This window comes from Mastomys coucha, unplaced genomic scaffold (genome assembly GCF_008632895.1).
Source record: "Mastomys coucha isolate ucsf_1 unplaced genomic scaffold, UCSF_Mcou_1 pScaffold8, whole genome shotgun sequence".
Classification (NCBI taxonomy): domain Eukaryota; kingdom Metazoa; phylum Chordata; class Mammalia; order Rodentia; family Muridae; genus Mastomys; species Mastomys coucha.
The window spans coordinates 35,034,945-35,057,353 of NW_022196914.1; the positions used below are offsets into that span (position 1 = coordinate 35,034,945).

A 22,409-nucleotide genomic window follows, 5' to 3' on the forward strand; every position below is an offset into this window, starting at 1 on the left:
TCTCTCTCTCTCTCTCTCTCTCTCTCTGTCTCTCTCAGTTTTTCAAGACAGGGTTTCTCTGTGTAGCCCTGGCTATCCTGGAACTCAACTCACTCTGTAGACCAGGCTGGCCTCGAACTTAAAAATCCACCTGCCTCTGCCTCCCAAGTGCTGGGATTAAAGGTGTGTGTCACCACCACTTAGCGTCAAGTGTCTCTCTTATGTTGGGCTCCACCTCATGGGCAGTTTATACCATAAAACCTCATACATAAGTGCAGGAAGTGTTGTTGGGTAATGGTTTAGATCTAAAGTTAGTGTGGGTAACTATACAAAACAATTCTGCTGACTTCTATTATGATTGGTTTCCAAAGGCATAGAACATAACAAGATGTGGTCAAACTTGGGATAGAAAGTTTCCTAGTAATGGCAGAAACATATGAGAAAGTTTCCTTATAATGTCAGGCTAGCCAGGTAAATGTTACCTAGGCCTTAACAATCCATTTAGGCCTTATTTTACCTATGTCCTAACAGGCAGTTTTACTAGGACAGTGATAAAGAGTCAGGTTGCAGAGAGAACAAGCTAGATACAGGTGAACACAGAATGAACTAGAGAATGAGAATGAGCCAGATTAGAACAGATTGTCAGAGTTAGTTTGAGGCCAAGCAGAGACAGTCAGAAGCTGAGAGAGAAGCCATATTGAATCAGCTTGGAGGGGAGTTTGAGTCATAACAGCTGAGTTGACACAGACAGCCAGAGATCAGAAAGAACCAGAAAGGGTGAGCTTGCTCAGCAGTAAGTCTCAGAGGCTGAAAACATTGTAAGCCTAAATAAGATTGTATAGAGGCTAGAAGGTTCCAGGACTAGGCCTAGGTTAGCAGACAGAGGCAGTAAGCATCAGAGATGACAGTTACTACAGAGAATAAAAGTTACATTTACAATAGACTATCTGGAAAAAACTAGTACCAGACATTGAGAAACTCCCTTTTGAGTTCATCAAGGGAGGCCAAAATAATATAGGCTATTGTTATTGTGGTTGCCTTTCAGAGGTTGAAGGTAAGTTCCTATTGATGAAGACACAGGCCTTGAAGAATCTGAGTTGGATCTGATCTGAAGGCCTCCTCCCTGAGGACAGCTTTTGTGGTCCCAGAGGATGCTAAGCAAGCTGCCAAGAGAGGGAAGCTAACAGAACTACCAGCTTTGAAACACACAAATGACCAGCATGTCAAGGTATCCATAAAGGTGCAACAGTGGCACTCAAATCTTGGCAGTAACCACTAGCTGTCTAGTTTGATTTTTCAAGACAGTGTTTCATTTGTTAAGGCCTAGGTAGAATATTCAGGCCTAGATCGAATGTTAATGCCTAGGTAAAATTTTAACAAGTTGATCATGCCTGGTACTGGAAATCTAGCCAACTCCCCAAAGCTAGTGAGGATTTAAGAAGAACCTAACATAGCCACTTTACTAAACCAGCATAATTTATAACTGCAGGGTTAGATATGTGTCCTTATATCCATATTAAGTGTAGTCCTATCCTTCATCAAAGAAGCTTTTGTTTACAATAGATAGGTAACATTACAGAACCCCACAACTCTACAAAATGCTGAAAACAAGGACCCAGCCCCAATGGATTCATCTACAACACAACCCCTGAGGGAGTGTAATGGTGAGGGGACAAGAAGATTATAAGAGCCAGAGCGTTTAGAAAACCTTTTTCCTTTTGGAATGACTGGGAAGCTACACCTATTGTACCTAAACATGGTTGCCTAAAAAGCCCTGAACAAAACCACCACCAATATGCATGGCTCTTCCTTGCTCTGGTCCCATGGTGGAGCAGACAGCCACAGGCTGTGTTCAGAGTCAAGTTGGAATGTTCAGGTGGTTGGGGAAAACAGGAGGACAAGGCCACAGGAGCATAACCCAGGGTATGAGCAAGGCCATGTATATGCTAAAGGGTAGAAATCTCTGGGGGCCTCTAGTGAGTCTGACTTTCTGGTCCTCACCTCTGGTTTTGTGCCATGGATCACTACAGTAAAGATCACTACAGTAAGAACACCTAGGATGGGCTTATCCCCATTCCTACAACCCATTCCCCCAGGAGGTATCCATCAGTCAGGGCCCTCCTGTCCACTCTACTGAGATATCACCTGTCCCCACAGATTAGCACAGCGGCTCTCTGGAGAGAAGGCAGGTCTTAGTAAAGCTAGACAAATGCCATTCCAGAGACAGCCTGCAGATAACATGGGGAGTAGGATTACCAGCATAAAAGGGCACAGAGGTGTAGAACAGCCCTACACTACCAAAGGACTGACCAAGCTGGATTCACTGATGTCTCAGACACCATCAATTAGATTTGAGTAATTCTGGGAACTCCAGGATATCACTGATGGGGCCGCTGTACATTGGACAGAGCTCCCAGTGCTGATGCAGCCTAATTGGCTTCAGCTGGCCTTATGGCATTGCCTTGCTCATCTGCCACCTTTTAGTGTATCCAAGTGACTAAGCCCAAGGCATTTACAGCAGAGCCAAGTCCAGGGAATGGATCATAAATGCACCCAGGTTCCTGGAACTTCCGTATGGAGGATATATGTTTGGAGCTCCTGGCCGTCAGCCTGTCGGAGCCAACCCTGTCCCAGGGCAGAGGACACTCAGTAACAGAATCAAAATAGGCTTTGAAAATCCCAGGAGGCAAAGTCACAGCTCAGCACGAGACTAAAAATCTTCCACCTGGCCTAGGCATACTCAGGCTCTCAGGCACTCCAATAACAACGTCATGTCGTTGACCAACCCAGGAGGTGCCAGGATCTTATCTCTAGTCATGTTGATCTAGTTCCAGCTCTCTTCAAGACCATTTGTCTTCCTACCAAATTGTTAAGGATTGGATAAAGGCTCATGTTCTGAAGGGCCCAAATCACGAACTTACTGAGTTCTTTCTTCAACTACCATGGAGACTGTCAGATCTGCTCAGGATGAAACAAAAAATGGCAAAGTTATAGGGATTCTCCTAGATGAGCCAAAGCGCTCTCCCCCGCCCCCTCTTTCTCTGTCCCTGAAAGCAAAGTGTGTGTCCCAAGCAAAGAAGTCAGGTGGTGAAGTGGTTCATGCTTTCATTTATTTATTTATTTATTTATTTATTTATTTATTTATTTATTTATTTATTTTTTATTTTTTGGTTCATGCTTTCTTTCCCAGAACTGTCTCAGTAGAGATAAATGAATCCTTGGACTCCCTGGATGTTCCAGTAACACCTGCTTGGTAAGTTCCAGGCCAGTGAGAGATCCTGTCTAAAGATCAAATCAATTTTTAAATTATGGGTGGTGTACTAGATAGTTTTGTGTGTCAAATTGACACAAGTTAGAGTCATCAGAGAGGAAGGAGCCTCAGTCAAGAAAATGCCTCCATAAGATCCAGCTCTAAGGCATTTTCTCAATTAGTGATTAGTGGAGGTGGGGTGGGGGGTGTCCAGCTCATGATGAGTGGTGTCATCCCTGGCTGGTGATCCTGAGTTCTAAGAAAAAGCAAGCTGAGCAAGCCATGGGGAGCAAGCCAGTAAGAAGCACTCCTCCATAGCCTCTGCATTGGCTCCAGCATTCGGATTCCAGCATTGCTTGAGTTCCTGTCCTGACTTTCCTCCATGATGAACTATGATCTAGAAGTATGAGCTGAGTAAACACTTTCCTCCACAACTTGCTTTTAGTCATGATGTTTTTGTCACAGCAATAGAAACCCTAAGATAGACGGTTGCTGAGGATGGACACTTTGTTCTTTGACCTCACAAACAAGCACACAGAGTCAAAGAACAGCAATGAAAAAGATTTGAGCACTAGGCTGCAATGACAAAGGAGCCAGTCATGAGCTTCTCTACAGGGTAAGAGTTCCTTTCTGCCCTTCTTTGGACACCCACTCACTGGGCTCAAAACTTGGCACCTAGATGTTTATCTGTGTGGTGGTTTGAATGAAAATGCTCTCCATGGGCACATAGAGAGGGGCACTATTAGGAGGTATGTCCTTATTGAAGTATGGTGGCTTTGTTGGAGGAATTATGTCACTTCGGGTTAGCTTTGAGTTTTCCTGCTCAAACCAGGTCCAGTATCAGACTTCCTTCTTGTTGCCCGAGGATACAGATGTAGAACTCTCAGCCCCTCTCCAACACCATGTCTACCTGCACTCTGCCACACCTCCTGCCATGATAATATGGACAAAACTTCTGAACTGTAAGCCAGCCCCAAATAAATGTTTTCCTTTATAAGAGGTGCCTTGGATATGGTGTCTCTTCACAGCAATAAAAATCCTAAGACAAACTATGAAGGATACTACAGAACTAAAGGAAGTTCCCAAAACTTGATGGACTTTTCAAAGTCCTCCTAGCCCCCAAAAGCTTATTGTCTTGATTAGGGTTACTATTGCTGTGATGAAACACCATGACCAAAGCAACGCTCATCATTGTTCACTATCAAAGGAAGTCAGGACAAGAGCTCAAATAGGGCAGGAACCTGGAAACAGGAGCTGATGCAGAGGCCTTGAAGAGTGCTGCTTTCTTGCTTCCTTCCCATAGCTTGCTCAGTCTGCTTTCTTATAGAACCAAGACCACCAGCCCAGGGTGTCCCCACCCATAATGAATTTGGCCCTCCCACATCCATCACTAAGAAAATGCCCTACAAGCTTGTGTACGGCCCCATCTTATGGATGAATTTTCTTAATTGAAGATCCCTCCTCTTAGATGATTTTAGCTTGTGTTGAGTTGACATAAAACTAGCCAGTGCACTTGTGGTGAGCAGAACAATGATAACAAAAATATGTTGGTTCCCCCAGAAATTGACTTATGCTACCTGATCATGAAGTGTGACTACCATTACAGGTGGAGTAAAGGGGGCTGATCTGTTGACCTATAGATATGAATCATCCTGTTTATCTGGGTGGATCTGAGATCATTACAGGGGTCGATAAAAGGGAAGGCTAAGTTGAACTGGGTTATAAAAACACTAAGATAACCACTATTGTCTTTGAATTCGAGGAAAAGGTCAAACCCAGGAATGAAGGCAGTACCAACCAGACTAGCAAAGGACAGGTGCTGCCTGGCATGCATCAATCCTGGCTCAGTGAGACCCAGTTCACACTCTGGGCCTCCGTGGCAGTAAAAGTACAGATATGTTTAGGATAAGCTTCTGGTTTTCTGAAGACCAGTGTGGGGATGTGTGGCAGGGGACAAAGACTAGACTGAAACATCAAGACTGACATGGGGAAGAAGATATTTTTCAGAGGAAGACTGGAGTCTTTTTTCACCTGGAATTTTTCTTAGGAATGGATCATATACCAGACATGAGTGGGATACACAAACTTAGGAGAGCTGGAGGTTACATGAATGTCCAATAAAGGGCCATGGGCCACTTGCTCCAGTGTTCTTTGGGTTCTTTTCCAAGCTTACTATCATAGTTTCATTCTTAGGAGTACTTTTTTTTCTTAATAGGCTCTATTTTTATTTATAGCCATGTATCACTAGAGCAATAAAATACTCCCTGAATTCAAATCTGTAGGTTGGCTCTCCTAAACACACTCTCCCTGAGATCCTGGGATTTTTTTATTTCTCTATATCTATGACTAGCTTAAAAGGTATAACTTTTTTTCCATCTCCCATCCTTTAGCAGTGCTAGGATTTTCATCTTGATTGTATTGTTTTTCTTTCAAACTTTAATTTTTAGAAAATGTCCTCAAGCTGCCTTCTGAGTCCATTTTTAATTATTTTATTAATGAGACCAAGAACCCAAAGGGAGTTCATTTTCCTGACAACAGAGCAACTTCTGTAGCCCAGCCAGAGCTGGTATCCACAGACTTACAAACTCACTCCCTAGTCACAGTGAGCTCCAGCTCCACCTGTTGTAAGAGGTGGCTGCTTCCCATACAAGTTGACTTGTCTGAGCTTGTGCTCTCAGGATCGCTTGGGATACAGAATTGCCCCTCACCCTAGAGTGTAGATGAACACCTCCCCAGGTATAATCCTAACCTTAGTCATAGGACAGAGCTAGGCTGAAGAAAAATACTGAGAGAAGGGTGAGTTTTATGTGGCTGAAGAAAACATGGACACTATGTCCATCTCAGAGTTCACAGGCTATTCATAGCAGCTTTGTTCCTATATTGACACTGTTGACCTGAGAAGTAGTGTGTTCCAACAGGTTGTAGGTTTTGTGATCCAGTTTTTGATGGACAGGCCTAGCCTATGGTTTTCTCAAGGGTAGGGTCAACTTGAGGGTACCTTGCATGTAGATATGGTCATGCAGTTTCAGGTCATTCACCTTTGCTCTGCAGTCTAGGCCCTTGTTCACCTCATCCTGGATAGTGCTTTGGTAGCCACCCCAATATCCCAGCCACTCATCAGGGCCTCCAAACAATCAGCCTGTTTGGTAGAGGTTGGTGAACCTCTGATGTTTTGGACTGCCCATATGTTGGTATGTCTACCTGTAAGCCACCCATTAGACATGCCTCCTGTCCATCTTTCCTTCTACCTGGATATTTTCACAGCTGTATCAAGAATGGATGCAGAATGGATTATTCTGGAAAGGTTAGCACCCAAGCCCTTGCTCTCTATGACTAAGCAGGACTCCGAATTCTAGGGTCCACACTTCCATTTCAGTCCTGGGAGAAAGCCTATTCTTACAAGGTGCTGACAGAACCCACCCTGCTTATGATGCCCTACACTGAAAGTATTTCGCTGATAATAGACCCCTATGACAACCCAATTTTGAAACATGATATGGACACAAAGTACCTTGTATAAAGGTAGGTGCTTCTTATATTTCTGCTTATCAAGAGTATTTATCAATGCCAGAATGGATGGGCATGGGCAGTTGTCATAGTCCAGGATGCTGGACCAAGTGCAGGCTTTAATCCTTTGTAGGCTTGAATAATTTCCGTTGTGCACCTTGGGGTTCATTCTGTGTATAGTGCTCAGTGGATATGCAGATGGACAGCCACAGAGACTTTCATATTTACTTTGGATTCTGGGCTATCCCTGACATGGATGGCTTCCAGTAAGAGCCACATTTGCACACACACATAAACCTTTCTTGCTTAAAATGTCAGCACCGTGGACAGCACCACTGTCCTTCTTTCACCCCCTATCCCCGACCCCCACCCCTCTCCCCCTAAAGGCACCAGGGTCAGCTGTGCCTGGGAAGTTACTGACATCACAAAGCCACTGGTTGGTATAGATGGCAAGAAGTGAACATCCTTGCCCAAATCCCCAGGTTTCAGAGATGACGCTGTTTTACAGTCCTGATGGAAGAGGCAGAAAACAGAACGGGGTGTGGGTGGAGGGGCTCTCTGAGCCCTGCTGTGATTTTGGAGCCATGGCTGTACTACAAAGCTACAGAGGCCTGCTGGTGAAGAGTACCAATGAGTGAATAAATTAGAGTAAATAACTGGTTATCACTCTCAAGAGATCTGACTGTCCAGGAGCCATTTTGTACCTTCTTGGCAAGCAAAAATTAGATGCTTGAAAAATAAAAGTGACAGTCTGTCTGGTGAGTCAGAGTACAGTCAGCGCCTCCTCAGCTGTGACCACCTCACCCCTGCAGCGTCTCCTCAGCTGTGATCACCTCACCCCCGCGGCAATGATTGTAGGCATGGGATCCTCGGTCCTCTAATAGCCTGGTATCTGTACCTGTGGGTCTCTCTCTTTCTAGATGTGGAAACACCAGGATGATATGGGAGAAGAAAGAAGTTTCCTGCCTGTCAGGCTTCTCCCCCTGAGCTCAGCTTTCCTTTGAAGACCAGCAGTAGGTCTGGATTTCTAAAATTAGTGATGTGGAGGCCATATTAGGGGATATAAGGGATTCCACAGTCTTGCCACTATGCCAACAAAGTACACTCGGGGCTACCCAAGTCAGCATGGATTCTAGGGGAAAGCCATATTCACACATAAACGCACCCTGTGAGACCTAGGAATGGCATCACATGGACTCTCACTGGGCAGCACGCAGCTAACCTGAATCTATGAGTCTCTATAGAGAAAGTCTCTATAGAGAAGCAATAATCACGTGGTCTCAGTAGTGGACAGAGTGTAATGAGGCTGCATCTGGGTGGCATAGGTTTTCCTCCCAACCCTGATCTACCCTAGCTCTTTGCCTCAGCAACCTCTGCTCTCCTGTAGCTTCAGACCACTTTCCAGATGTGTATCTTTCCACCTCCGTTTGTACTGGGACAGTAGCTGAGCCAGAGCAACTCCAGGAACCCACAGTGAGGGCAGGAAGGACAGAAGCACACAGGTGACCTGCACCCATCCTGGATAGAACTTCTCCTCTCTTGAGGGAAAATGTTCCTGTGGGGACAAAGAGCATGCTCAGATATGTATGCTGACAGAGACCACACCACCCATCTCCAAGTGGAGGCAGGCTGATTGATTCTTGGTCACCAGCAACATAAATGGTAACTTCATCTCCTACCCTCCCTCCCCCACCCCCGGTTGCTTGTAACAACAATGAGCACTTAAGAAAATGAAAGAAGTTTGGCCAGAATTTCCTCTACCCCAGCCCCTTCTGAGGGTGGGAACCACCAAGAGGCCAGTTGGGTCCATACAACTATCAATCTAGGTCCCCAGCTTTCTCCTCTGTTACATGGCAACACCACTCACCCAACTTCACTATACTTCTGTGCATTTATGTAGACAAGTAAAAGGTACATCTAATGAGACAGTTCTCATGAAAACCTCTAAGGTATACAGCCTACTTTGCTGGCCCCTGCTGGGGTCTTTCTTTAGGAATGACTTGGAAAGGATTGCTCTCATGATGAGGAGAGGCACGGGTGCAGGTGAAGTTCTGAACTGTGCACATGTGTCTCTGAGGACTAGGAAGTTGGGTAAATAAAGGACAGGACTCACAGCTGGAAGAGACTAGCTCACTTTAGAAGATGGATCATATTGCTAGTTATAAGACACCCTCTGCTCATCGCTTGTCTTCTCACAGATAGAAAATGAACAGTTTTCTGGCTATTTGTCCCCAGACACACTGAGACCGAAATGAGGCCATGTCACTAACAAGGAGGCTACTAGGTCCTCAGCCTTCCTAATGCCATGACCTAATACAGTTCCTCATATTGTGGTGACTCCCCAACCATAAACTCACTTTTGTTGCTATGTTATAATTTTGCTACTGTTCTGAATCACAGGTGACCCTGTGAAATGACTTTTCAGAAGGGGTCATGACCCACAGGTTGAGAACAGCTACCCAGAAAAAAAAAGAAAAACAAACAAACAAACAAAACAACAAACAAAAGAGAACAGCTACCCTAGAGTTTAGACACCATGGAATCCACTCTCTGCTTACCAAAGCCCTTGCCTGGGAATGCCAGAAGCCTCAGGCCTTATAGCCAACCATCATATCTATATCTCTAATTTCCCAGTTACCAGAAGTGCCACACTACCACACTGCCATGTGTAGGTTATCTAAACTGTGGGTAGTACCCTGGGTGCTAGGTCAAGCCTGAGGGATTGCCACAGCACTGTTGGAAGGACCTACATATTGGGGGTTCCAAGCCTTGTAGCTGGGCGGTGTCTGGACCAGAAGGACAATGTAGGACAGGAAGATGCTGAAGAGCAGCATAGGGCTCACCACCTTCCATGTCACCTGCCAGTAGAGGCTGGGCCGCCGCCCAGTCATCCACTCAATGTCATCACAGAACCTGCAGAAGACAATGGCTCAGGCTTCCTTGTATGGCCTCATTGAACAACCTATCTTTGAAAATCAAGAACAGTGGGCACCCTGACCCTACCCTGGATCTTAGGGTACTATCTCAGCATGTCCCCCAAGATCTGCACAGCTGTGGGTACATATGCTGCACCACAATCCCATTCTTTCCCGCCATGCATGGGAACAGCTCACCGTTTCATCCCGTAGACGTAAATGATCCCCACCACCTCCATGAAGGCAAAGATGATCAAATTCAGAGAGGCTGCGAAACTGTCAAAGATCTCCAGCCAGTAGCTTCCAGACTGCAGTGTGAAGCAGATGGCTGAGAGGAAGCAGATAAGGCAAGCCACCCCTGGGGACAAAGATAAGCAGGGTGAGAGACGGTAAGATGGAGGGCTAGGAAGCCCTGGATAGCCCTGCCCTTGATCTTCCCCACCCCCACCAGGTGCTGTGCCAGGCAACTGGGAGGACCCTGAGGAATGGGGCTCAGCTTGCATAAGAATAGGGAAGGAAAAGCCCAGCTCTTTCTTCTCCCTTATCCCTACTCCTATCTCCCAGGCCTCATCCTTTCCTTCTCCACTATTTCCCCAACCTGGGGGCACTGGGGCTTCACAGACTCTAGAAGGCACAGCCTTCTCCAAGAACATGAACTCCAGAGCTCTGCTTCCAGATGGGCTGTTGAACAGTGGGCTGGATGGACAACAGGCCAAAGTAGACAGTGAGGGCAGGCCCTCCAGGTAATTACTCACCAGTCACGGCCTCCTTGGGTGTACCTTTGGGGAAGATCCCCATGTCAAATAGTGGTGTGATGACACTCTCCATGTTCCCAAACATGGAGGACAGACCCAGGGTGAAAAGCATCCCAAAGAAGAGCACAGACCACACAGAAGCACCTGGCATGTGCAGGACAGCTTCTGTGAAAACGATGAAGGCCAGGCCTGGGCCCGAGGCACTCTGTAACACAAAGGTCCACAGCACACACCTCACATCGTAACATGCACACACCCATATCATGACACACGTGCATCCATACCATTACCTGTGTATGCTCCACTGAAACATGTACACACAGCGACATGTACACACACTCGGGCATGTGTGTATAGCACCGTAACATGTACATACCCCATACCATGATACATGTGCCCCATAGAATGACATACCTGCTCCACACTATAACACATACAAACCCTCATTATGACACATGCGCGCCTACACTATAACACATTTGCACCCCCACCACAACACATGTATACCCTCACTATGACTTTTGTACTCGACACTGGGACATATACATGCCCCACACCATGACACGGGTATACCCTGCACTGTGAAGTGTGCTTGAGCCACAGCATCACATTTGTGCACCCTCTCACCTACCATGACATGTGTGTCACATACTGTGATGTGTACACACTCTACACCATAACCTAAGTACACACACGCACACACACACACACACACACACACACACTTCTGGTGTCAGAAGTGCTACCCTGCCCTTCTAAGAAGACATGCCACAGGCACACCTCTGAGAGAAGGAAGGTTTCTGTTTGAATAAGAACTATGAAACAGTTGAACAGAGAATCTATGACCTTGGAGTCAGAGACCAGGAGTTACTGCCCTGAGAATCTTCCCCCTGAATGGCCATCCGTAGCCTGGTGCCTGTAGGTCCCCAGCATCCACTGGCCTCTATGACCAGGTTCTGGCTACTCCCTCCTGTGTTCTCTATCCCAACAATGTTGTCATTCTGAAGTCATCCTGTCTGCCAGATGCAGATGGACTGAGGTGTTTTTTTGTTTTGTTTTGTTTTTGTTTGGTTTTTTGTTTTTTGTTTTTGTTTTTTTGGTAGTTTCCCGTGGGATATGTCCCCAGCCTTTTGCAGTTCTGCATGGCCCTAAGTGGCCGTGGTTTCCCAGGGACATCCCTTCCTTCCTGTCTCTGTGGGTACCTTATCCAGAAAATCTTCCAGATGGCAGGTCTTCAAGGGAAGTCGGGCCACCCTCTCAGCCTGAGTGGCATTCAGGTACATGAGGACAGATGGGTACTCATCCCTGGAGATGCTGAGCTCTGGAAGGTCGAACTCATTGATGAGGCTCAAGATATTTCTGCAGGAGCAGGAAAAAAAGCCAGTGAGGAGGGAACTGGATAATCTACAATCCAACAAATGTTCCAATGTTCCAGAAAAGTTCTGAAGCAAATTAGCAGCACTCAAATGAGAACTCCAACTTTCCTAGAGTCTTTTGTGTCTCATGGATACCTGTATCTGGCCATAATTAGGAAGGGGGAGTTATTTCTACCTGTGAACCAAGAATGGGGACATCTTTATGTGGTCATGAGTGAGGATCTCACTTCATTAGTGAGAGACCTGGCAGTAAGGGGAGAGCAAACCTTGGCATCACCCACTTGATGCAGCTTTTATGAATTTGTAAAATATAGGGGTTGTAGGGCAGGTCCCTCTAGATTTCTAAGAAACGTCTGGGAAGCCAGGAGGTGAAATGAGGTCCCCTCATTCAGGCAGCTGCTGGGAAGACAGCGTGGGAAGCTGTGAAGGTGAAGCCTAAGTGGCTGTGGATGCCTCATGATGCTTGAGATATTTGGAACTTCTGCTAAGGAGAGCTGCAGGCAACAAAAAGAACAAGAAGAAAGCCATACAGATACAGCTGAAAAGACGATGGAAATGGGGCTGCCAGGGCCTGTCAGAGCTCATACCACTGCCATGTGTCCTGGGTACCAGACAGAGATGCAGGATTTCACATCTGTCTCTTCTAGTTTTCAGTCTTGCTTTGGTTTGATCCTTCTTTGCTATTCTCCCGATACTCCCTTTTAGAATTAGAGTGTTTCCTGTGCCATTTTGTTTTGGAATTATCTCTCTTCTTGATGTTCCAGTTGCTTACAGCTAGGAGTTTGTGTCAATCTCAGAGGAGACTTTGAACTCTGACATTCAAGCCATGTTACAAATGTTGAGACTTTAAAGATACTTGAACAGACTGGATGCATTTTTCATTATGAGAGAGCCATGTGACTTGGGGGCTGAGGTGGAATGTAATGGTTGAAATAGAAAGCATCCCACATAGGCATGTGTGAAATCCTAGTCTCAGGGGTGGTAGTGCTGTTTGATGGTTCTAGAGACTTAAGGAGGAAGTCAGTGACTGAAAGTGTATCTTTGGGAGAGTTAATTTCTTGATCCTTTCTGTTTCTTTTATCCATGTTCACAATGAGTTGAGGAATTTACACACACACACACACACACACAATCCTGATGTGTATGTGACCATATGAGACCAAGCAAGCATGAATTGAACTTCTTAAAGTTTAGAATCTAAAGCCATGAGGAAAACAATCCCCCTTGAAGGTTATTTCCACTAGGTAACTTTTTGTCATAGATAAGAAAAGCAACCAATGCATTCCTTTTCTACAACCCAGTGGCCATAGCCATCGCTCATTGCATCATAGCCTCTCTCCTCTCTATCACAGCTGCCTCTTCTGTGTCCATTTCTGTCCCATTAGGACATCGCTTTAAGGCCACTCTGCTCCAGGATTACCTCATCTCAATTCCTACTTTACTTCTGTCAAAGGCAGACTTACTTCTTAGACCTACTTCTAATCATGTCATATTCTGAGGTTGCCAGTGGACAGGAATCTTCAGAGGACACTATTCATCTCATTGCCCTGGAGAAAGGGAACATGCCCATACATTCCATGCATATGTGGACTCCACTGTGGGCATCTGTCTGATGACCTTGTCCTGTAAATCCCAGTACAATACCTATGCTCACCTGTCCAGGCACCTCCCATAGTCATTGGATGCCTTGAATCCCATGATGGAGAAGATGGTGATGGATGCATAGAGGGAGGTCATGCTGTTGACCAGGGCAATAGTCACGGCATCCTTCTCACAATTGTTCCTGGACACAAGCACATGGCCATCATGGGACTTTCTGGGTCAGAACCAGGCTTCCTATAGGAGGAAATGGAATGATCCCCTCCTTAGCACCTCTGTGCCTTGAGATATGCTCACTCTGAACCTCCTGAGGATGCGGGTGGTGATCTCATGCTCCCAGGATGACTTCAGACTCTCCTTACACTCCTTCACTACAACCTAGCTCAGGGCCACTAAGGGCCTGGGCATTTATGGGATGGTGAGCATGAATGCAGGTTTTTAAAGACTGTCTTCCAATAAAAATGCATATAGGTGCACTTTGAATGGATTCAGGCCACTAAGATATGACAAACACTCCTTTGATCCCAGATTACATATGTAATATTCTTCCCTAATGGCTGGTAGAGAAGAGCCACTCAGAAACCTCCTTTATCCCACAGAAAGGTGGATGACCACACAAAGTTGGTTTGGTAGAGACTGTCATAGTATGACCCAGTGGCTTAACTTAGCAGCACTGCACCCTGGGTGCTGTGTGCAGACTGGGTATCTGATAGCAGCATCTACATGTGTCAGCATCATGGCTATTTCAGGAGATGAGTAAGCTTAACAGTACGTGTGCTTTTATGGTTCATGCACATGTCATACATATTTGGGTCAGCATCCTACCCAGTTTGAAAGACATGTGAGTCTTCAAAAATGAAGTTGCTGGAGCTGGAGAGCTAGCTCAGTGGCTAAGAATACTTATAGCTCTTACAAAGAACACAAGTACCATTCTCAGCATCCACAAACATCTATAACTCTAGTCCCAGGAGATCTAACACGCTTCTGGCCTCCTCAGGCACCGGGCACACATGTATGCATGCTAGGAAAAACACCCATACACATAAAAATATGTTAATAAAAATAAGAAATAAGCCTGGCAGTGGTGGCGCATGCCTTTAATCCCAGCACTTGGGAGGCAGAGGCTGGTGGATTTCTGAGTTTGAGGCCAACCTGGTCTACAGAGTGAGTTCCAGGACAGCCAGGGCTACACAGAAAAACCCTGTCTCGAAAAACCAAAAAAAAAAAAAAAAGTCATTAAAAATGGAGTTGTCTGTCAGACATAACAAAAGAAAAAATCAGAAGTCATGACAGAAGGGAGTTCATGCACAATTGCTTAATATAGGGGTCCTTGACCACAACCTCACACAGGCCACCAAAGAATAGTTCTGCAAGGACAACTACTAATCCTGTCTGATCAGCTTCTGAATGATTATTAGTCACTGTGCAAAGCTTGTGAAATCCTCATCTTCTTTTGGATCTGGCCATGGTCTACCCTGACACATGAATCTGACCATGATCTACCATGTCACATGGTACATGCCTTCCAGTGCAGTACTCTGCTATTTCCAAATGGACGCCAAGATTCCTGAAGCATCCTCAGCTGCTTCATAACACAGCTCTGTCCAGCCTTGGGTGAGCTGAGTATTCTGGTAGACTCGAGACACTGCCACCAAGACCCAACCTGGCAACCTTTAGAGGACACCCTGCCTTGTCTTCAGTAATACCTCAGGAAATCTTAACAAATGCCCTACTCAGAATGAAGTTCTTGCTTGGAGTTCACAGGAATTCCCTTATCCAACAGTGTGATCCCATGTGGTTCCAAGTGGTTGTGTTTACTCAGGTTTGCTGGCTCAACATTGGAGCTGTAAAGGCACCCACACCACAAGTGGGCTGCATACCTGGGTGGGTTGTAGCTTGCAAAAGCAATATGCCCTCCAAAGGCCAGGGACAGGGAGAAGAAAATCTGGGTGGCTGCATCCAACCACACCCGTGGATTCTGAAGAATCTTCATCTGGAATGAATGGGGGTGGCCTCATTATGCAGAGGGCAGATTGTACCAGCTGGTCCATCTGACTATTCCAAAACATTTGACATACTCGTGAGCAGGAGGGTGTGGCTTGTTCCAACATCTCAGAAGTGAGCAGGCCTGGGGGTAGCACCAGATCCAGTTCTGAGGTAAGTCTGGCAAGCCCCCTAACTCAAGAACTTGCAGAACCAGAACCTTTGGATGCCTTGAGAGGTCCTGGGAGCAGGATATATATGTGTCTGTCTGTGTGTCTGTGTGTGTATACATATATACATATATGTGTGTGTATATGTATATATATAAATATATATATGTATGTGTGTGGTGTGTGTTAAAATACTTACATTCAAATATGCATATATATGTTCATATATATGTATGTGTTCAAATGTACATATATATGTTCAATTTTGAGAATATATCTGTGTGTGGTGTGTGTATGTTCAAATATTTATGTTCAAATAAATGTGTTTAAATATACATATTCTTATATGTGTGTTCAAATGTACATATATGTATGTGTGTGTATATATATATACATACACACATACATATATATATATACATGTTCCCTTTTGAGAATATATATGTGTGTATATACATGTATGTGTGTATAATATATATGTGTGTATATACATATATGTGTATATGTGTTCAAATATTTACATTCAAATATATGTATACAAATATATATATGTTCACACATATGTGTGTGTTCAAATGTACACATATATGTTTCCTTATGAGGATATATGTGTGTGTGTGTGTTTGTCACTATTACAGGGACTCTCATGGACCTCAACTTCACACAGAGGCCACCAAAGAATACTTCTGTAAGGACAACTAATATATATGAGTTCAGGCATCCTGAGTCTTGTAGCTCCCTGTTATGGGGAGCAGGGCAGAGGTTAGTACCTGCTCCAGATGTAGGCCACATGGTCCCCAGTCAGCCCCTCCCTGCACTGCCCTCAGTTGCTCCCTGCCTTCCTTCATGTGCCTCCCACTCAGTTACCTACTTGTCCTGAATCAAAGTATTGCATGCTACGATGCCCCTCCTAGTTCCTGTGGGAGCCCTCACCCTGCATTACCTTGGCAGCCCTTACCTACAGCATGCCCTGGCCACGATCCCCGGAAGGCATAAGGTCTACTTACATTGGGAGTAAACAGGTAGGTCAGGCCCTCTGTTGCTCCAGGCAGGGTCAGACCTCTGATGAGGAAGATGGTTAGCACCAGGTAAGGGAATAGGGCTGTAAAGTAGATCACCTGAGGATAACAAAGTGTTAAATGTGGTCTGGTATGTGTCACAAGAAAGCCTTTGTAGGAGCAGCTGGGTAGACATTCAGGATTTGTGTTCCAGTATTCTTCTGAGACCAAGCTAGAAGTGTGTGCTTGGGAATGTGGGGTCAGGGCAAGGTCAGGTTCATGATTTGGGCTTCATGAGCAAACATCAGGTGATCGGGTATACTTTCATTTTCACACTTGAGCCCCTGGAGTCAGATGACGTGAGCCTTGAGGTCCTAGAATACTCATGTGTCTCTCAACAAGGACTGGTTCCATAAAGAGGTGCCTCGTCTTCAGCCTCCTCTTCTTAGCACTTGCTCGAGTCTCCCTTCCCACCCTCATCCTTTCTTCTTATCCTCCAGTCTCTTCTCCCTCATTCCCAGGTTCTGTTCCCTTTGCCCAGCCTCCTCCTTCTCATATCCCAGACTCCCCTGTTCAATTCCCCCTCCCTTTCCACAGCCCACAGCCACCTCCTCTACACTCCCCTTTCTAGCCTCCTCTTTTTAAACCTCTTTTGCTTGGGCTTGATCTTTCTTAGGCAGCTTTGTTTCTGACCTCGTATCCTTCTGAACTCCTCTTCAGACTCTCCAATGCTCCTTCTAAGCCCATCGGGCACTTGCTATGTGATAAAGGCCCTCTCTATCTCTCTCATCCTCTCTTTCCTGATACTCCAGATGGCCACAGGGCTAGGCCCTGTCTACTCCTGCCCACACTCTTCCCTCCTACACTGGCCCAGCATAGATCTTCAGCTGGTATTTCAGGCTTCTGCTCACTAAGTGTCTGTGTGAAAAGGACCTGCAAGGGACAATTAACTTTGTGTGTGCATAAACCCCATGACACAGACCACAGAATCTGCTGCCACATTTTCAAGAGTTTGCTGAGAACATGACAGGCTACATGGACTCTGTGCAGAAACTCTGCAGCCATTGGTCAAAGGCAGAGCCCTGGTGTAAGGGTCTAAATGGCCACCTGAAGAGAACCTGCACATGACAACATGGGAGAGTTCCAAAACCTCTCATTCCAGAGAAGCTTCGTAGCCAGAAGTATCTCTGTTCTCAGTCTTTGAAAGACAATTACCTGTTTATAGCAGAGCCTGACAATGCTTGTGCTATTAACACTTAATAAGCAAAAGCAGTGCCAAGACAGGAGGAAGAGGGGGACAGAAACAGGAAGAGGTTCTTAAAGGCACAGGATAGGTGGGGTCAGCTGGTGATGAGTAAGGGCGGCATAGGAGTGGAGCAGTCAGTGCTTTGGGCAGCTCTGTAGCAATCCAAGGAGAACAAATGGGACTTAAATTCTCAGAGAAAGAGCAACAGGAACAATGGTTTATCGGGACTCACAGAAAAGAAGCAGATGGAAAAGCTGGTCCCAGTCACGTACACTGGTGTGAGTGGTCAAAAGTGGTCAGAATGGGATGAAAGAGACCCGACAGGATGCTTTCAACAAGAGCACACATCCGACATATACACCCGGAGGTGGGTGGACATGCTATGTAAACGCACAGAAGAAAGCTGATCCCCAGCAGACACAGATCAGTTCCAGTGCAGGCAGGACTGGGAACCACAGAGGGGTCAGTCTAGAAAGCATCCCTGGGACACACAGCTCCTTACACTCAGCCTGCAGGCGGCAGTGCAGCTCACCTTCCCCGTGCTCTCAATGCCTCTGATGACACACAGGTACACAGTTGACCAGCAGGCCACCAGGCAGAGGAACAGTTTCCACTGGATAGTACCTGTGTTGCTGATGTCAGATGTGATATTCAGAGTCTGCCGGTACCAGAAGTAGCTCACGGTGCCACTGCTCTGACATTCCTGCACAAATCCTGCAGCCAAGAGCACTGTCACTGGCTAGCCACAGGGTATGGGGTCAGTCTATACTATGACCCAAGCATTAGCCAAGAACTGTATGTGCCAGTGTGGCAGGACCTTCACAGCTGACCTGTCACTCAAGCTGCCCTTGAAAGGCCTACCTGGGCTGTGTTTACTGCCTCCCCTTTGGGTTCAGGAGCCGTGTGTGTGTGTGTGTGTGTGTGTGTGTGTGTGTGAGAGAGAGAGAGAGAGAGAGAGAGAGAGAGAGAGAGAGAGAGAGAGAGAGATGTGCACATGTGTACATGGAGGGTAAAGGATAACTTTGGGTATCATCCTTAGAGATGTCATCCATCTTTGAGACAGGGTCTTTCGTTGTCCTGATATTCACCAATTAGGCTAGATTGGGTGGCTAGTGAGCCCCAGGGATCTTTCTTTTTCTACTTCCCCAGTACTGGGAATATAAGCATGTACCACAGCACACAGCTTGAGTTCTGGGACTCAAACTCAGATCCTCATGCTTGAGATGCAAGCACTTTGCCAACTGATCTATCTCCTTGGTCTCCAGGAGCCCTTTCTTGTTTCTCTTTGGGTCCAAGGCTAAGATGGAGAACTCTGCATGAGACTAGGTGCCTCTGTGAACCAATCTGTCTGGGTGGCTCTAACCTCAAGTAGTCTCACAGGCCAAGAGTGGAGGTGAAGGGCTGGATTACAAATGTGCCCTGCAGGGGAAAGACCTGAGTACGTGCCCTGTAGCTTGATCTGCATCTATCTCAGTGCCACATGTAGAATCTCCATAGCCAAGTGGGCTCTCACCTGTTCTGTTGAGATCCAATGGACATGTGCTCCAGGGCAGCGGGTGTTGGAAGGAGTTGAGGAAGAACCATAGGACCCACAGGAGAACGGTGTTATAGTACAGGCTGACCAGGAAGGACACGGAGAAGCAGCCCAGGCCTGCAGACATGGTAGTGCTCCAAGGACCAGGCAGGGAATGAGTGGATCCCTTCCCTTACATATGGCCTGCCATATGTGTCTTTCCAAGAACCTTCTCCCTGTTTTCCTATACCCACCATGTCCCTCACCATAGGTGTGCTCCCCCAAACACAATTCAGAGGTCCCCAAGAGGTCTAAGTAAACAGCATAGTATGAGAAAAAAGCATACCTACTCCACCAAGGTAGGGGGAGATGGTCTTCCACACTCCAATGCTTCCCCTCCGTAGGCGCTGACCAATGGCAAGCTCGATGTAAAAAAGCGGGATCCCCTCAAAGACCAGGGCGATGAAATAGGGGATGAGGAAGGCCCCTGCAAAGACACAGGGTGAGGCCATAGTTCCCAGATGCCCATGGCGTATCAGTGTGGTTAATGAAACGACACATTTAGGTTGGACTCAGAACAGTTTAAATACAGTGTATATTCCCAGCATGTACTTTGGCAATATTACCAGAGAGAGGGGCAGCAGAGGCTTCAGGAGTGACATGGGGATCCCACCCAGCCTTTGTTGCTATTTTTTTTTCTTTTTCTTTTGGTTTTTCGAGACAGGGTTTCTCTACATAGCCCTGACTGACCTGGAACTCACTCTATAGACCAGGCTGGCCTTGAACTCAGAAATCCGCCTGCCTCTGCCTCCCAAATGCTGGGATTAAAGGCGCGTGCCACCACTGCCTGGCGCTATTTTTTTCTTAAAGGTAGTATCTTGCAGGCTGAAGATATAGCCTGGCTGTTAAAGTACTCATCTTGCAAGCATGAGGATCTGAGGTTTCAGTTCCCAGAATCCATGAAAAAAGGCTGGTCATGGTTATACACATTTGTAATCTAAGCTCTGGGAAGAGAGAGATAGGCAGAGCTTGGTAGTTTGCTGGACAGCTGGCCATTGCCTACTTGGTAAATTTCAGGTCACTAAAAGATAGTGTGTCAAAAATAAGGTAAACGAAACAGCAGCTGTGGTTGTCTGCTGGCCTGCGCAAACATGCGCAGGTACACACACACATACACACTTACATTCACACTCACTCACATTCAATATAGACTACATATCCCAGGCTATCTCTGGAATTCACAGTGTTCTTGCCTCAGCCTTCCAAGGACGTTACTGAAGTGCCGTAGGAAGCCTGTTCGGAGAAGATTCAAGGCCAAGGTACCTAGCCCCAAACCCAGTTCCGTGGAAACCCTATGAATTGACAGAAGTCCTACTACCCTCCCCTTGGTCCTATTTGTCTGTATTTCAAAGGGATCAACATACCATGAATCTTGGAAGAGCTTTCTTATCAGATGGGATGGCTCTGTCTGTTCTTCTATCTGCTCTTGGCCCCGGGAAAGTAAGGTCTGCTCCACCCACACATGTGCACACTTTTCCACCACAGCCTTCTCTGTCTTGCTCCACAGTCAGAGCAGCCAGGCCCACAAGCTCACAACCCTGTCTGTTTCCAGGCAGTGAGCTTAGAAACATGGTCCCTGAAAATGATGCTCCCCATGTTGTTGCAACCAAAACAAGAGACAACGTGGAGTGGGAAGACAGACCTGTGCAGCCTGGGACCCAGAATTTAAAGAAGCTGAGAAATCTGAGTAACAACTCAGCCTGGTATCCCAGCCCCCCACAAAGTCACAACTGTCTTATGACACCTAGGGACAAGATTGGGAGATGCTCCATGATAGCTCTCAAGATAACACAGCCTATTTGTCTCCTGCATCCTCAGTATGGAGATATCAGTGTGAGTGCCATGAGTTTGTGTCTATGTGAAGGGAAACAAGTGCTTGAGGGAGGGAGGCTCTGTGTGTGTGTGTGTGTGTGTGTGTGTGTGTGTGTGTGTGTGTGTGTGTGTGTATGGAGGAGGGGGGACTTGGCTCCTTTACTAAGTAATAGGCTCTCATAAGGAGACAGTTTAATGGTCAACAAAAAAAGTGTTCATAGTACCAGGTGTCCTGCAGAACCTCTGCACTCTCACGGAGAACCGCTGCTTTGGGGTGAATCATTGCTGAAGCCAAGCAGCTAGCTATAACATTATGTAAAGAACCAAGAAGAAATCAGCTCTGAGTCCAGCTGGATACCAAGGTGGTGATGAGAAACCCAGAGGCTGCTCCTTGCATCCAGAACAAAGGCAATGATGTAGCAGGCAGCAATGACGGAACATTCTACTCTTAACTCAAGAACCCAGAAGGTTGGATACCAGGATGGACACAAAGACACTGAGCTGTTCTTTGGACAAAAGCAAATTATAATTTCCAAGAAGGGAAAGTTGCCACTCAAGGGCAGGAAACGCTACGGAGAGGGCATGGTGTGAAGCAGGCAGCTTACCTCCCCCATGGGTCTGGCACAGGTAGGGGAACCTCCATATGTTCCCCAGCCCCACAGCAAAGCCGATGCAGCTCAGGAGGTACTGGAGTTTGTTGTCCCACTTGGGTCTCTCATCCTCGATGTCCACAAGTGGGTCCATCCCTGAGGCCTGTGCCATGCTGAGCAGTCACCCAGGGTATGGCTGGGAAGACTGGGTGTACAGTGGGCACTTTGCAGCACACTAGTCCAGAAAGCCCTCTGAGGGAGCTAAAGAAGTCAGCCCCTCCTTGAGGCATTTCTCCATTTATTTAAAGGAGCCCAGTTAATTGATAACTGGCATCAAGTTCCTGCCTACTGCAGAGTCCATCTTCAACACCCGCATCTACCGGCCTACCTGAGGTTTTCTGTACATTTGATCAGTGAGTAGCAGACCCTGCTAGCACCACACTCAATATAGGCCAGATGCTCCCTGGGACCTGCAGGAGGACTCCCAGAATGGGAAGTCCAGTTGGCCACTAAAACCTATTTATTCTGTAACTAAACCTGTGAGGTAACACATGCTCACTTTCCATAAGAGTCAGTGGAGCATTCCCCAAACTGTTCTCTTCCTCCAGGTAATACCTTGAAGCTCATGGCAGTATGCAAACAGAGGTGTTATGGTC

General features: G+C 46.4%; 1 protein-coding gene across 4 annotated transcripts; it reads right to left on the reverse strand.

The window, feature by feature from the left end:
* Positions 1-8,014: 8,014 nt before the first annotated feature.
* Positions 8,015-21,997, reverse strand: Slc6a18 (solute carrier family 6 member 18). 4 transcript variants are annotated; one of them, XM_031359964.1, is made up of 12 exons: positions 21,769-21,997; positions 19,638-19,778; positions 19,292-19,429; positions 18,311-18,492; positions 16,542-16,652; positions 15,262-15,374; positions 13,437-13,565; positions 11,609-11,765; positions 10,407-10,611; positions 9,850-9,979; positions 9,487-9,649; positions 8,015-8,291 (listed from the first exon to the last, which is right to left on the reverse strand). In XM_031359964.1, the coding sequence occupies exons 1-12, from the start codon at positions 21,923-21,925 to the stop codon at positions 8,100-8,102; spliced, it is 1,818 nt and encodes a 605-aa protein (XP_031215824.1). In that variant the 5' UTR covers positions 21,926-21,997; the 3' UTR covers positions 8,015-8,099. The 4 variants fall into 4 exon arrangements, with proteins under 4 accessions (XP_031215824.1, XP_031215823.1, XP_031215825.1 ...); XM_031359963.1 differs by having other exon boundaries at positions 9,850-10,009; XM_031359965.1 differs by lacking the exon at positions 9,487-9,649 and having other exon boundaries at positions 8,016-8,291; positions 9,850-10,009.
* Positions 21,998-22,409: the final 412 nt, after the last annotated feature.

Bases quoted from the DNA above. Each gene is read 5' to 3' on its own strand.
- Slc6a18 (XM_031359963.1), bottom strand. From the start codon at position 21,925: ATGGCACAGGCCTCAGGGATGGACCCACTTGTGGACATCGAGGATGAG. The intron at 13,566-15,261 runs GTATGCAGCCCA...GCTTGTGTCCAG, and splicing joins GCAAGCTACAACCCACCCAG to GAACAATTGTGAGAAGGATG. The intron at 10,010-10,406 runs GTGAGTAATTAC...CTTTGTCCCCAG, and splicing joins ACCCAAGGAGGCCGTGACTG to GGGTGGCTTGCCTTATCTGC.